The sequence below is a fragment of the Perna viridis genome, chromosome 8 (assembly GCF_037379345.1).
Source record: "Perna viridis isolate PV_CMFRI_1.1 ecotype Kerala chromosome 8, ASM3737934v1, whole genome shotgun sequence".
In the NCBI taxonomy this organism is placed as follows: domain Eukaryota; kingdom Metazoa; phylum Mollusca; class Bivalvia; order Mytilida; family Mytilidae; genus Perna; species Perna viridis.
The window spans coordinates 28,736,739-28,752,868 of record NC_142452.1 but is presented as its reverse complement, the minus strand read 5'-3'; the positions used below and the strand labels follow the sequence as shown (position 1 = coordinate 28,752,868).

Genomic DNA, 16,130 nt, shown 5'->3' with positions numbered 1-16,130 from the left:
ACATAACATTATTTTTTCGGCCTTCGAGATTTCTCATCTATTGACTGGCGTATGAGCACCATTAAGCTGACCTACCTTTCTGTCTTACATGCACTTGGAAGTGTTGATTTTATCCCAAAAAAAGTATTTTCATTGGTCAAAGATTCAGCAAATGATGTATGCTGTACAGTGTATAGTGTACAGATAACAAATTGAATCACTAGGTCACGGATCGACATTAAATCACGTGATATTGCATTTACCGAATGAACGTGGTCACATGACAACTAATTTCCCCGAATACACTATGACCCACATTCACGGGTAAGACTATGCCCGGGGATTGTGTAAGCGTTCGATGCTTTACATCGTGTGAGAGAGACCCCAAATGACAGCCAAGGGCGTTAAGAAACCCCTCTGCCCATGTATAATATTACAAATACCACATATGCGTGCAAACCCGGTCTAACAGTATTGAGTATATATTTTAGCAGAAAACGAAAATTAAACCAAGTATAGAAACAGTCAGTTGATGGTCGGCGTCACTCACATCGTACAAATTATTGGCTAACACTGTAAATATATTACGAAAGATTTTTGGGGATTTTAGTTGTTTATTTCCAGAAAGACAGTTGAATTATCTGCTCTCAGCAATAATATCCCAGCATTATAATGCACGAAATGAAAGGTGTAACGGATATACGGAAAGTACTATCATTTTCAACTTTATTGTTGTTATAGAGTTATTTAAAGAAATCACAAAAATATATGTATTTATTTAAAAATATATACAGTAAAATTGACAACAATGGCAAAGAATGTCCTAGCACCCCCTTTTTCTGAGGAACCTCAGCTGGCAACCCCTTTTCAAAGTGACTGGATTCTGTCCTGACACAATGTGACATATATATTTGTTTTGAACCGCAAATGCCTGAAATTAACAAATTTCTGGCATTTTAAACATTGTTTTTTTTTCTGAGAAAGGGACGAAATTTGGTGCAACTTTACGTCCTCAGAAAGTAAATATTGTACATAGGTATATTTTTGTACTTTCAATCCGCTTTTGCTATCTAAATTAGATTTTTAGATTTTCAAGACACCGTTTTAATTTTTAAAATAATTAATGGAGATTCTTTTTTGTTATTTCGTATTTCCTTCGCGACATATCACCTCCGGACGATTGATATTTAATCTAGTCATGTGTATGTTAAAGAAGAGCTCACCACTCTTACTGCGACTTCGCAGCAGCTAGAACTATATCATAATCGTCGCTAATATTTCAATCTACTCCCGATAATTTTGATATCTCAGTCTTAACGTAGACCTGATTTTGGAATGAAATTTTCATGGTTTCCAATATATAGGAACTACCTTATACGTGTAGTTTCCAAAAGACTTTAACAATCGATCTTTGTGGAAATGCAGAATAACCATGAAAGCTGAGCCTTATTTTGAAAACTTAACTACGTACACCCACATATATTGTATAAATGACAATACAGCATGCATTTGGTCGTTGCCATTAGACACATTATTTTTTTTCATTTTAATTGAATGAGTTGTCGTCTATAAGTGTATAATTGCTAATGACACCGGGTCACTTCCCATCGATTTAGTTTTAATTTTGAAATACTTACGTGTAAATTGGTGCATTTTTTATGCTAAAAAAATAACAAGCACAGCTATTTAAACAAGGTACATTTCTCATTTTTAAGTATCATTTTTATTAGTAAATTCCATTGACTATTTAAAAATACAAATTTACACGACCGGTTGATTAGTTCATTTGTATGTTAAATTTTCTTGGTTTTCTATAAAATTAACGGATTGCAAACAATTAAAACAAGTATTTAATTGTTTCGTACCAAGCCCAGTTTCAAAGGGATAGTAGTAATACTAGTATATTTGAAATTGATCAGGGAATAATTTACACCGCAACGAGTGCCTTGTTAACTCTTTCCTTTGTAGCAAAAAAAGAGATATCCATCGTTTAATACTTAAGAAGAGACGTTTTCATCATGCAGTAACTTGTCTGAATAGATAATTAATAGAAAACGCCAACATGCATGAAAAAGTCTCAAAAGTACCCATGTTGATATTACCGTCTAGGTTTTTGACACAAAGAATAAAATATTTGTTGATTTGCTCATTTCGGATGGGGTACATATATATGTATATAGCAGAAAATAATAACATTTGTGACATCGCAAAGTCCTGGAAGCGGCGTAAATGTTGATTTTCTAAATTTGAAATTATCAAAACACTAAAGCTCGAATTCCTTGTATTAACATGGGGTTACAAAAATGTAGTTTGGTAGATTTTTTGACTCCCTAATTCGATACTTTTGGTTTTGAGTACTTCCGTATACAATATATGTTTTGATATTAAACTTTCTAAGTATATGGTTCTGATGCCACTAAAAAGAGGTTACTCATTGAAACGGGTGTACTACAGCATTTTTGGGGAGTTTGTTTCACATCTTGTATCATATAAACTTGTAACTAAAGTAAAACCCATGTACTATAACATTTTTAGGATTAAGTTCCCGTGTTGTAACATGTAAACTGTTTACTAAAATATTTCCCGTGTATACTATAGCATTTGTTTGGGTTTGTTTCCCGTGTTGTAACACATAAACCTGTTACTTATGTAACAATCATGTATTATAACAATTTTGCAGTTTCCCTTGTATTTACTTGTAAACTTGTTATTGAAGTAAAACCGATGTGCTATAATTTTTCCTAGGTTTGTTTCCTGTGTTAAGTAAAACCCATGTATTATAATTTTTCCTAGGTTTGTTTCCTGTGTTGTAATACATAAATCTGTTACTAATGAACAACCATGTATTATAACAATGTAGTGGTTTCCCGTGGTATTACAGGTAAACTTTAGGATTTTTATTACGTCCTAATCATTGACAAAATACTTGATCTACCTCGGTAATTGCAAACAAGTATGTATAAAACGTGTTTTGCAATACAAAAATATAACATATTGATACCAATAAAACCTAAGCAACAAAACCAATTGAAACTAAGTTTTCTGGCAAAAAACTTGCACATGTCAGCGTATTTTCTCACACAACTTATACGAGAGTTGAGTGAGCTATTAAGCATGTAGAACTCTCGAACAGCTCCTAAATGGTAGAACAGCGTTGTAGGGGTAACTTACCATTCTGTCGTATATTTTATTGTTACTGGAGGAAATGGCGGTAATTGGAAATGGAATTCTGATTGGATTTAGTGGGGAAATCATTGATTTAAAAAAATATATATAATTTAATTGAAAATGTTAGTTGCAATGATGACCAATTAAGAAATCTAAGATTATATAGATAATATAATTAAATGATAATGAAAAATGCAATGTGCAAATATTGGATTTTTTCTCTTGGGAATCGAGGAATGACATATGGTGTAAGTGAGACTCCCTATTTACGTAACAATCATGCTCCAAGTAAATTTCTTACACACCATTATCGAATATTTAATCCTCCCCCCCAAAAAAAACAAAAAACAATATAGTTCCAATAGCATTAAAATATAGTAATATTCGTAAATTCTCTTTCCATTAAAATCATTGATTGAAATAGGTGAAATGATAATAAATATATACGTATAAACACACCCACACACCGTAGTTTCCACCATTCAATTCTTGCGTATCACGCTAGACTACTTACAATGAGGCTTCAGGAACAGGGTTAGGTTGTTACAAGATTGAAGTCATCACTACAGAAGTTTTATGGTTGTCATCATGAACTCTTGTTTTTACGGTGTATCCATCTGCACCATGAAGACTGATTTGTTCAACATGTCTTAGTTTTTCTTTCCCCTTTCGTCTACCTTGGATTTGACTTTTATAAGCAACTCTGCGGGTGTTTCTAGAAACGCAGAGGGCGCTTACCCTACTGTTGCACTTGTTTCATACTCCCAGTTTTTAGTGGAGTTCAAGTTGTTTATTTATTTTTTTCACTTTGTATGTATTTTTCTGGTTATTTTTTGTTCTTCGTTGTGTGTGTCTGATATCCATGTCTGGTCTTTGTCCCTGGATTTCATTCTTTTGATTTCCGTAGAATCTTGGTTCCATTGATTACTCTTTCACATATATAACGTGATTTGGGAACACGATTAATTTTTAATTAATCCCATAATTTCCAGCAGTGGGAGCAAAGTAGTTGACATTGTGTTCGATATATTCTGTTAATGCAAAGAAGCAATCTAATACCCCGAAATAACGGAAGATAAATTAGTCGATTTAGTAAGATTTCTATGACACGGTGAACTAATTGGTTCCCGTTAACGATCAGTGTGTTGATAACGACCATACCATTTTTGAAGTGATGACCTTAATCTTATAGCAATATAAACCTGTTTCAGAAGTCTAATTGTAAGACATCAGCATGGGGCAAAAACTCCACCAAGCTCCAGAAAGCTCAAACACAATGTATGAGTTGTGATACATTTATGAAAACTTGATATACAGATGCTGATAGGATGTAGCAATAGATGAAAGGAAATTTGACGATACAGCATGAGAAGTCGTTGCGTTTGTCGTATAATTTGTTCAGGAATTTTTCCTTTCAGTCTATCTTTAAGAGGCTTCACATTGTCTGTAGTGTCCTTTGTCTCAAGTTCTTTTGTGTAAACGTTTATTAAGTGTTATACAATCCCCGAACCTAGGATAGTTTAAAGACAAAACGTCATCTATACAGCGAAAGTTGAAATCAATGGATTTTGTTGAAATATGTTCCATCTTTCGGATGGGATCAGCTGTAAAAGAGGAACACATTTTTCCTACTTTTGCACTATTCAGCTTGTCAGTTGATTAATTGAAACTCATCTTTCATTTGATAATGCAATACCTGATCATCGACATTGAAATATACATGGAAATAAATACAGTCATGTATGTTGTCTATATGTTAATGCTTTGTTTCAAAAGAGTGTCAATTTCGCTTATCCGATGAAGTGTTAAGAAAAATAATGATACTCAAGATGACTGGAGATCTAGGCCCAAGCGCCACAATAGTAAAATATTAAGTGAAAATTTTCTAAATTTCCATGGTACCTCTAATCAAAGTTCTTTGAATTAATGATATCACAAACATTAAAGAATTTTCTTGGACTTAAGTAACTTTTTAAGGTCTGTGGCGCTGGGGCCTGGATAGATACATTGAAGCACAGTTAGTAATTCTGAACCCGATTTCATTTTAAAAAATCATAATTTTAAACATGATCGTAAGAAATTACGTCACAATGCTTTTTCTATAATAACGTTATACCTTACGATCAATTACACTCACTGCTTTTTGTGGGAAGCAATTCAAAGAAATTGTGTTTTATGATATCAATGATTAAAACATCGACCATTAAACTTTAAATTGTAAATGTCTCCTGCGTATAAAAGAGGTATTAATTTGCACAAGTCAATTGTTTCAAGAGGAGGCGAAGGTGCAATGTTAGGATGTAGGTTGATGATATTTAACTGCCTTTAGGTCACACCCAGGAACGCTTCTTTCTATTTGGTTCTATTCATATCAAAATAAGTTATTGGGTGAAGTAGACAAAATTTAAATGTAAAAAAAAATAATCCCTTGTATAAAGTAAAATTCGAACCAAAATAATAACAAGAAATATAAAAAGAATAAAAACACAAAAAAAAAAAGAAGCTGAAAAACAAAATCAGGACAACAACACAGCTATTCTTAAAATCGAACAACAAAATTGTAAATAAATAAGAAGAAAGATAAAATATGGAAAGAAGTGAATGGATACTATTTTATTGATAAATTAATTTATTGCTTAAAAGATACATGTCCCTATTTATATAGTTGTTGTCTTTGAACAAGTATAAGCTTTCAAAGTAGCATTTCTGTTCTTTCTTGCTAAAATATCTTCAAATCATATACAATCCCTGATTTTCCAGATATTTTATCATTAAGTGGTGAAATATTTACCAAACTAAATACACCATAAAAGAACAGGCTCATAAGAATTCGCAAATATAAAAATTTGATTCACTACAGTCATGATCCACCCAGCGAAGTCCAACAAGTTGCCAAGCCATCAGACACAGTTCTGTAAAAGGATTATTTGGTTCTGGCCCATCCATGTCCTTGTATACCATTGACTGGCTGGGATTGCTGATCCATTCCAAATCATAGTCATTGTTAAAATTGTAGCCTCCAAGCCAGAACTTACCTATATGAAAATATGACCAAAAAATGCAATAGGTTAAACAAAAACGACATTATTATGAATAATCTAAGAAAAAGTTTATCAAAACTTTATTTTTGTGTAAAGATCAAGAATCAATAATTTGTCGTCTCTTTTGGTAAATTTCCATAAATATATTGAACTCACCAGAGGCTCAATTTTAATTGTGTTGGAATCAACTATTCGGGACAATAATCACACCAATAGACATTTGATGATCTATTACGTTGGTTTTGATATTTAATTGGTTTGCTGAATAAACAAAAGACTAAAATTTACAGAGTATAAATAATACATGCACTCAGCTTGTATTTAAAGTTAGATTTAGTCAGTATTTGCTAAATAGTTTACTACGCATACGAGAATGACAATAATTTATCTTATTTAAGACGAAGTCTGATTTGTTTGTATAATACGATAGTTTTAATGTAAATGAAGCTGTACTTTAAAAGTAAATTATCTTACCGTGATACTGATGACCTAATTAAAACAAAATACCATTCTTAATGAAATACAATTGATAAGGAGAATGAAGACAACGAAAGAGCAGAACAACAACATCGACTTTGAGTCCTCATATATTTAAATGACTTGGTATTGGTCATATATTTAAATGACTTTGTATTGGTCATATGTTTAACTGACTTTGTATTGGTCATATGTTTAACTGACTTTGTATTGGTCTAAGTACATTTTCCATTACCAGATAAGGGTCCTCAAGGACCCTGGCAGGATGTGTTCAAATATTGAAGTCAAAATTTCTTAAGTATATTATTATCCATGCAAGCAAATTACAATGCATTCACTGATGATACTGATTGTCTTTTATTTATTAAATGTTACATTTATTAAATCGGGTAGTTTAAAAAAAAACGTCAAAAAGATGAACAAGACTTAACACATTAAAGAAATAAGTCTTTTTATTCGCTTTATGATTACTTTGCATCTTTTATTCTTTCAATGTAGGAGATTTGTCCTTTCTATCAGCAATGCCAATGGATTTAAGGAGGTAGACCTGGGATAAGGGACACAACTCTTACCAAGAATTGGAACGTTTGCATTCAACATTTTACTTCAATGTCATGTAAGCATCCAAGTAACTTGGGCTGATTTCATTCTGCTTCAAATGAAAGCTTGGTAGGCTTTGGTGAAATTGAATATGATACCAGCATATCGCTAATTTTACGAGCTGTTTCTTTCCATAGGTCTACCCCTTAAGTACTATTCTGTGAAAGAATCAGACAATGGGTGGCTCATCATTTTTCCCAATGTAGTCAATTTTGCCAAAAATATATTCAATACATCTGGAAAACATCTGAAAGGTAAAATTTTAATTTTAATTTAAATTCATCCTGAAGCATCCCTGAAGTAGATATATTTTGTCTGGTTATATAGAGAAAAAGGGTGGAAAAAAATTTTGCATTTACCGACGATTTTACATCTTACAAAGGCAAACTTTACAAACACTTTGTTACTTATTTTTTGATGTTATGAGGTATAAATACTTGGATCATGTAGTATATTGTCTGCGTTTTTCTTCATGTGTCACACCTTACACACATTTTGTCTGATTCTTAGAGAACTAATTAAATATCTACGGATTTAATCCTAAACTAATTGTCTAATACGAAGTTTAAATTTTCCTGTCAATATCCAAGGCATTACATCATGAGATAATAATCTAATAAAGGTAAGACAATATCTTACCCTGGACATCATCGTTGTTTGCATTGTAATATGTGACAATAGTAGAATTCGCGTGAAGAGGTTCCTTTTTATTGTCTTAGCCGTAACGACATATCTGAGTTAAAAAAATATTAAACGTTTTAATATGAAGAAAGCAGCGAAAATTTTCAGAATGGAAGGTGTTATCACGCAGTAACTTTTGGGATTTCCTGTAGATATTACTGAAAGCCAAGAGTAAAATTAAAGTGGTTCTTGTTTTAGAACATTATTTAAAGAAAGAGAGAATCATAATGATGAAAAAGAATAAGTACATGTAAATACATGTATGAACTGATACCTGTCTTTCTTTTCCCAAACTGAAAATTGTAATATTTACATAAACTCCCAAATCAAACAGATATAGAATATTTTTTCTCTTCAGTAAATTATTCGTAATAATTGGGAATATGAGAAGTAATTACAGGTAGAATATGTTACTGAAGTAGAGAAAAAAGGAAAATATAAATTACTTTATCGCTGTATGAACAGTGAGTAAATTGTAATATGATTCTCAATTGGAAAAAATAGGTAAACACAAAGCAATTCTTCTAAAAAAAACGTGTGAATTTAGCATTAAACGTATGAAGAAATAGAATACAATTTTAAATATTTGAGTGGAAATGCAGGACTGGGTTTCATGTTTCATAAAAAATATATTAAATTTATAATTTTCCACAATCGTCAATTTTTATAATTTAAAGTAATTTGATTGGTTATAATTTTACCTGAGGAATAATTTGAGAAAGATCACGATAGGAAAATTTTCATGAAAAAAGTGCCCTGGTGATATATGCTTATTGCACCAACACACAGGTGTACAGCGTAAGTGCGATGATTTTCAAGAAATTAATTTTGTAGTACACATCACATCCGTATTCATTTTTTACGTCATCTCTGATGCATTTCCTCTTAGAAACCGATTAAAAAGGGTACGGGATACAAAGTAAACTCATGGTTTCCATGAATGCTAAAAAAACATTTCGCTCATGGAAAAGTTTCAGAGGAAAAAATCATGATGATTTGAAAGGATCAAGTCTACTAATCTTGTTGTGATAATGTCATTGACAATAAACAGTCACAACCACAAAAAATCTAGATATAATTGTTACGCACAGCGTCACAGGATGTACCCCAACCTCCCCCAAATGCGTGTCAAAGAAGCATTTTCAATCAGTTTCTACAGCTCCATGATTTTTGTTTCGATTTTTTAAAATTTTTTCACATTTTTGAGTGGCAGCCATTTTATAATGGCGGCTTTTTATATTCTAAATTTCAATATGGCCGATCGGAAGCCCTTATCGTGTTCTATTTGTAAACCAAGTATCAACCTTCTACGATTTTTTGGTGGTTTTGGACGAATTTTTTAAAAGTTTAGACGGCGTCCAGAAGTAAAACTATATGTTTCCCAACTTCGTTAGGGAAACATAATTAAAACTTCGACAGTTGAATGCTCTTCTTTTTTATTGAAACAGACCGGTCTTTCCGGGTTATTTGAGTAAAACGTCATCAAGGGAACGTTGATTTTTAACTATAGGAGATTGGCCTAATAATTTCTTCCTCTTATACTGCCCATCACTCTGTTACAATGGGTGTGAAATTAAACATTTTATTCATATCGTTTCGAATTTTAAGTGCGGATCTTATTGAGACTCTCCAAGATCATTGTGACATTACTATCCAAAATTAATTAACAAATTAGTTAAACTTACCAGTATACGCCAGTGTCATATGTATCTTCAAAAATTCATTTTCAGCTTCCGTTTCAATTTCGACTAGTTTTCCGCCCAGGTTTTTACAGGTATCCTACAGTAAATAACCAAAGTAATACATACAAAGCAACAAAAGTAAATGGGCTCCACTAAAACTGGGAGCATGGGCCAGGTGCACCAGTATAGGGTAAGCGTCTTCTGCTTTTTTAGAAACACCCGCCGATCTGCACATAAAAAGTCAAGTCCAAGGTAGACGAGGGAAGCGCGGAAACCTATGAAGAAATAGTTAAGAATAATAACTAATAAATTATTCGAGGTTACTTCCTACTTTTTGCAACCCACGACTGATAAGGTTGGTAGACCAGATTTAGAATCTATATACCATGGTTTCATTATTATTCTTGAGGTAATAATTTTGGAGTTTTTCGTTGTTTGTGTGGAACCATGAAATCAAGAAATTTCAACAAGTATCTTCATGGATGATAACCAACTCAAATTTTGAAAGAAAAAAATGGAAACGTGCTCGTAACATTGAGTATTAAAATCAATTGTGATCGATCGATATCCTATCAATACCCCTTGTATAACTGAACGGGAAACCATTTGTTTACTAGCACTTATCAGCCTTCGGAATACTATAGTTATAGTAATGTAAAGCGTGACATTCAGTATTGTCGGCTGTTTGTATCTTTCCACCGCTAACTCGGGCTTTGCCATCTTCGTTCAGCTAAGATCTAACATTAGCGCCAGAATTGTACCATTTGAATTTGTTTTGATTTGCTACAACTTTAATTCGATATTAAGGAAATGAATATGGGAGGCCTTTTTTCCTACAGGTTATCATACATGCACCTTCCACTGCTCTGTATTAATTGTCAGAGTTGCTATCTGCAAAAAACTAAAAGCTAACAGAATATTTGGTTTTAATATCCAGTTCAAAGACTTGCTTTAATAATAATTTCACCGGAAATGCAGAGAAATTATGAATTTTCCATTGACCCATAAATCCTAAATTCAAGTACCTAACGAAAAGTCCATTTTTGCTCTACCCACAAAAACGTATACCCACGAAATTAAACGAAACAATAGTTTACATCATCATTATATATATATTTATTTATTATAAAGATACTAAACTCATTGACGTTTGTGAAAAAACAATTAAATTCATTGTAAATGTATGATCAATACTTTTTCATTCTCTAATTTAGGCAAGGAAGACATCAAGAAATAAACTTAACCACAATCAGTTTGAATATTAGCTGTTCATTATTCTTAAAAATCGCTTATGAATAAGTAAAATACAATTACATCGGAAACATCGAATGAAGAACAAACTTTCAAGTACATATAGCTCGTGATGCTGAATGGCGAAGACTTTGTTGACGATGAAGTTGTGTGAATGCATGGGAAAAATAAATACATTACACTATTAATCGTGAATTCTTTATTTCGACGATCATTACAAGCTGTACATACACAAAAGCACGCAAGGCGTACGTTGTCGATGGTATATTTGAATTTTTAAACAGAATACAGAATATAGTAGAGTTTGTTATTGATTTCACAGTTTTCTATGACATGAAAAAAAAAAACCTTTTTTTCATACAGCAAATATTTTTGACATTTGTGATGGTTTGAAATAATTGCATGTAATTTGTCATGGGCTTTGAAGAGCCAAAGCTATACAAGTCTGATATAACATTTACCAAAACGTAGATAAATGCATGAAATGTTGGGAAATGATCAAACAGTGATCCTTTGCAACGCGTTCCGAATTTTACGGATCTGCATTTAGGTATACCAGAGGGCAATGTCAGAATCTGTTCCCAAAATGAAAACTAAAGTGAAACAGACTTCACGATTGATTACTTAAAAGATAAAATGAATGCGAAACTATCAGATGTTAGAAAAATCAGTTATGTTAAAAGTTAACATCAAATTGACCCAACGTAAAGTTCTTTTGATTTCCCAGAAAAGTAGTATCCTCTGATTAGAATTTTCAAAAACGGTCACCATTTTAACCGTCTTAAATGTTACATCTACCCTTATCCATCGGATCCACATACAATTTTCAGAAAGCGAAATAGTGTACTATTAAGTAATTTCTCTTACCACTGCAGTCTGCCAGTTTGCCTTGGTGGCAACATCGATATCGAAAACAGAAGGTCCATATGTAAGACATCCTGTGCATACTGTCACTGAAAACACAACAGTTTTAATTGATATTTGCCATCTTCGTTCAGCTAAGACCTAACAATAGCGCCTGAATTGTACCATTTGAATTTGTTTTGACTTGCTACAACTTTAAATCGTGAAACAATTTGACCACTAAAAGGTTCGTTTCATCGAGTAAAAAAGATCTCACAAATATCATAGCTTAAGAGTATTAATAGTCTATCAAATCATACCGCTATCATAAAGTTTATGATACATTTTGTCAACCTTTTTCCGTTGAGGTACACATATATATTTCAACGCATAAGATGTTGAATTAGATATTCAAAGTCGTAGTAAATACTCTATATGCTTAGATGCTTTTAGAAGGTCTACAACAACGCATGTTTGTGTTGAGTCAGACAAATTATGTTTTAATGAACATTTGAAGTGTTTGGACAGTCAGAATGTGATTGACCAAAACAAAATTAGCATTAAAGTAGATCAAATATATTTGCCTCAGTTGTGTTGTGACTGCACAGGGGCAGTATCTATTTCAGACAGCTGTAATATTCAAAGCGGCTCATAAATATTCGAATAAGATTAATTTTTATGTAGGATAATCTTAATGAGACCAAGACAAATTCAAAACATATTCAGAACGAAAAGTACATTAGTTTTACAAGTTTTAAATGAACATATATTATCATAAATCAACATTTAAGAAAATTCTGAATATTCCATATATGAAATTAAGAACCGTTAATAGACCACTTTCACATTTACTACCGTTTTGGAAAAGTTCATCCATTATATCGATGACAACGGGGATCAACATGCGTAAGACTGGGTGACATTGCAATAGGAGCCAAGGGGAAAAACTGGATTAAATTACTGCCATAAATGATAAATATATTATAGTAGCATTTAGATATTTTAATGATATATAATTATTACTGTTCTTTTAGCCTTGAAATCCGATACCCTTTCTTTGTCTAGTTTAAAACCGTAAACTAGTTTTCACCAGAGTCGGCGTTTAATTACTTTATTCGACGTTTTTAAAATAGCCAGGACAAAATTAATGTAAGTGACTAATGTAAAAGTCTTCTCTTCAGAAAATTATTTAGTGCCCAATGATTATATCGATATCTTCTCTTGGGTCAAAAACTATGTATTGAATTTTTTCAGTTTTTAGAAAAATAAATTGTTAAAAATTCCTTAATTTTAATTTTTGTGATCTTTCAGTAAATCGCAAAATCGCATGATAAAAAGATAAAACAATTTTATGGATAAACCGTATATCTGATACAGTCCTTGAACCGATCTGCGCAACGATTTGATGGATCGATCGATGACCGTTGACTGATTGATCGCTGACGGATCGATGACCAATGACCGGTGACCGATCTGATCGCAGTTTTGTCATATAAAATTACGTCATATTTGATGCTTGAATATATTACATTATGTAAATATGCGTAAAATTAACAGAGAAAACAAGAAAAACCGTAAAATACATTGACCACTCTGTGGTCACGTGATGCGATCACCAGTTTATGGACCGGTTTGACGGATCGCTGACTGACCGGAAACTGATCGGTGATCGATGACCGATCGCATCTTTTGTTGCACGGATCGGTTCAGGTACTGTAACAGATGAAGCACGATGAATACGGCACGATTTTTCTTATTTGACAAACTTGTACGAATGGTATCTTCTGTTGCTTCCATCGTTTCTCGCGTTTAATTTGATGTTTCAAAGCTTTTGATTGTTCATACTAACATCATATGATACGTCGATAAATTGCTCTGAATACCCTTCGTCAAATCGCAACTACAATAATAGTTTGACAAAAAAAAAAAAAAAAAAAAAAAATACAAAAAAATACAAAAAAAAACCAACAAATTTTACCTGGTTTGAGAAGGTCTTACTTACAAAATATGGTCACATTTAGCCTAAAACTAATTATCCGAAAAAAATACGATGCGTGATATATATTTTGCAATATACCTTTCAGTATTTGTTGGAAGGAAATATACTAAAAATATGTATCGCTTACCAGCAGGAACACGTTCCATGACATTCCAATCTGTCATTCCAGATATCGTTGCTGTCTCACAGTCATTCACTGTATCTAATATACACTGCTTTGTTAATGAGTTGAAGCTGACCATGCAACAGAAGGAATCGCTGGTACACATGGCCGCACATTTTATTTCTGATTCTGTAACAAACTCTTTTGTATTTGTTTCAATTATCTTAGCATTTGTACTAATAATATGTAATTTTCCAATGATTGTTTTTGCTTCATTTTTTCTTATCGCTATCAACATATTTAAACAGAATATGATTGTCTTAAACGCACGAAATATTTCTTTTATATTCATTTTAAACGAATGAGACTATTTATTGACTCGACGCGTACTCTAAATTAATTATGTATTTGAAGATTTATACATTTGAAATAAAAGAAAATCCCCTGCAAGCAAAGGATGAATTATTCATATTGGAAATATTTGATTCGGTCGACAATTTTATACGAAATGCAAACTAGTAAATCCAGACTTTATATATACATATATACGTCATGATCAATACGTCATTATGAGGATTATTTGACAAAATGTCTGTTAGCTAGTAATTATATTTAACCTCATTCAATTTAATTGCTTCTATTAATTTCATTTACAACAATAATCAATTAAACGGCACAAAACGTGTATCAATACATGATTGTTAATTGGAATCACATGCAAAAACCATTTATATATACATGTATATATTAATAGGTATGTCGATGCTGCCACATGAAACAAAAGACCAGCTATTAAAACAACGAATTCTCCTCAGCCAATTTAAATATTTCATGTCAGTAAAGTTTACTTACTAAATTCAAAATTTTTAATATAGCCAGGACAAAATGAATGTAAATTGTTCTTATTGACTCGAAATTCCCTTATGAAATTATGAGTTTTTGTCTATGAAATATATTGCCGACAATTAAAAATGGTATTAAATTACACTAAAAATTAAATCGCCTTGACACAATCTCTCTTAATTTATTCTGTTTAATTTTAAAGATCAAAACAGAAAAAAAGAGAAAAACAATCTATGTATAAGATAATGAGGTCGACAAATTTTGATTGCCACTGGAAATAGGGAGAGGTGGGTAGGCTCGGGCAATTTAGCCTCCTGTGGCGGAGCCCTATGGTTACTACTCCGGGAGAATACCACAGTAGGGTTCTTGAACCTGCGAGGAACGTGGCATCTTTCCCAACACGGTGCACCACTATGGTTTGCGGTCAGGTTTTCCGTATTATAGCCTGACAACCCAGCATGTAAATTCTGACTATCAGTTTTCAAAGACCCCAGTGTAGCAAAAACATTGATAAGGCCTATACCGCTAATACAAAGAAGAAATAGTGGAAAACAATCTGTGCTATCCTCTTTTGGTCTCTCCACCAAGTACGATGATTTTGATTTACCGTCTATGTACTGGATTTCTAAACTCCACAAGAATCCATACAAACAACGATACACAGGTGGATCTGCAAAATGTGCAACCAAACCTCTTTCAAAATATTTAATTTATATACTCACAGCTGTCAAACAAGGTCTCCAGTCCTACCACAACGCTTGTTACTCCCGTAGTGGTATTACTTCAATGTGGTTCCTGAAAAATTCGAAAAAACTTCTGGATACACTCAATTCAAGATTATTATCAGAATATTAGCATTAAAATCTACGACTTTTCAACACTTTATACTCCTATTCCTCATAGTTTAAATCCCGACTCAAAAACACTATACATCGTTGTTTCTCCCCACGGTACACCTAGATAAAAATATACATTTCTTGGTAGAGATTCTCCATACTTTGTAAAAATAATTCCAAATCATCTTCCAAATATACAGATGTTTTCAAAATGCTGGAACTTTTGATCGACAACATATTTGTCCAGTGTGGTGGACGTGTTTTTCAACAAACGGTCGGCTTTCCGATGTGAAAAAAGTGTACTCCACTACATGCTGACCTTTTCCTTCAGTCTAACGAGGCCAACTTTATAGCAGATCTCATCCGAAAAAAAGAATATCGTTCAGCTAGATCCTTTAATCTCAGCTTCCGCTGTATAGAAGACGTATTATCGTTAAACAATCCTAGTTTAGAGGATTTGATGTGTTTCATCTACCCCAAAGAACTTGAGATAAAGGATACTACAGATACTGTGTAGTTTGTCAAATATCCTGACCTACACTTAGAGATCGATGTTAAAGGAAAACTACTGATCGAACTTTACGACAAACATGACGACTTTTCATTCAGAATTGTCAACTTTTAAGC

The 16,130-nt window shown here is 32.6% G+C and overlaps 1 protein-coding gene across 1 annotated transcript; it reads right to left on the bottom strand.

Moving 5' to 3' along the window:
- Positions 1–5,755: 5,755 nt before the first annotated feature.
- On the bottom strand, positions 5,756–14,309 carry LOC148610102 (uncharacterized). Its single transcript, XM_088542185.1, has 5 exons — positions 13,849–14,309; positions 11,747–11,832; positions 9,632–9,725; positions 6,663–6,677; positions 5,756–6,182 (listed from the first exon to the last, which is right to left on the bottom strand). The coding sequence occupies exons 1-5, from the start codon at positions 14,174–14,176 to the stop codon at positions 5,968–5,970; spliced, it is 738 nt and encodes a 245-aa protein (XP_088398311.1). The 5' UTR covers positions 14,177–14,309; the 3' UTR covers positions 5,756–5,967.
- Positions 14,310–16,130: the final 1,821 nt, after the last annotated feature.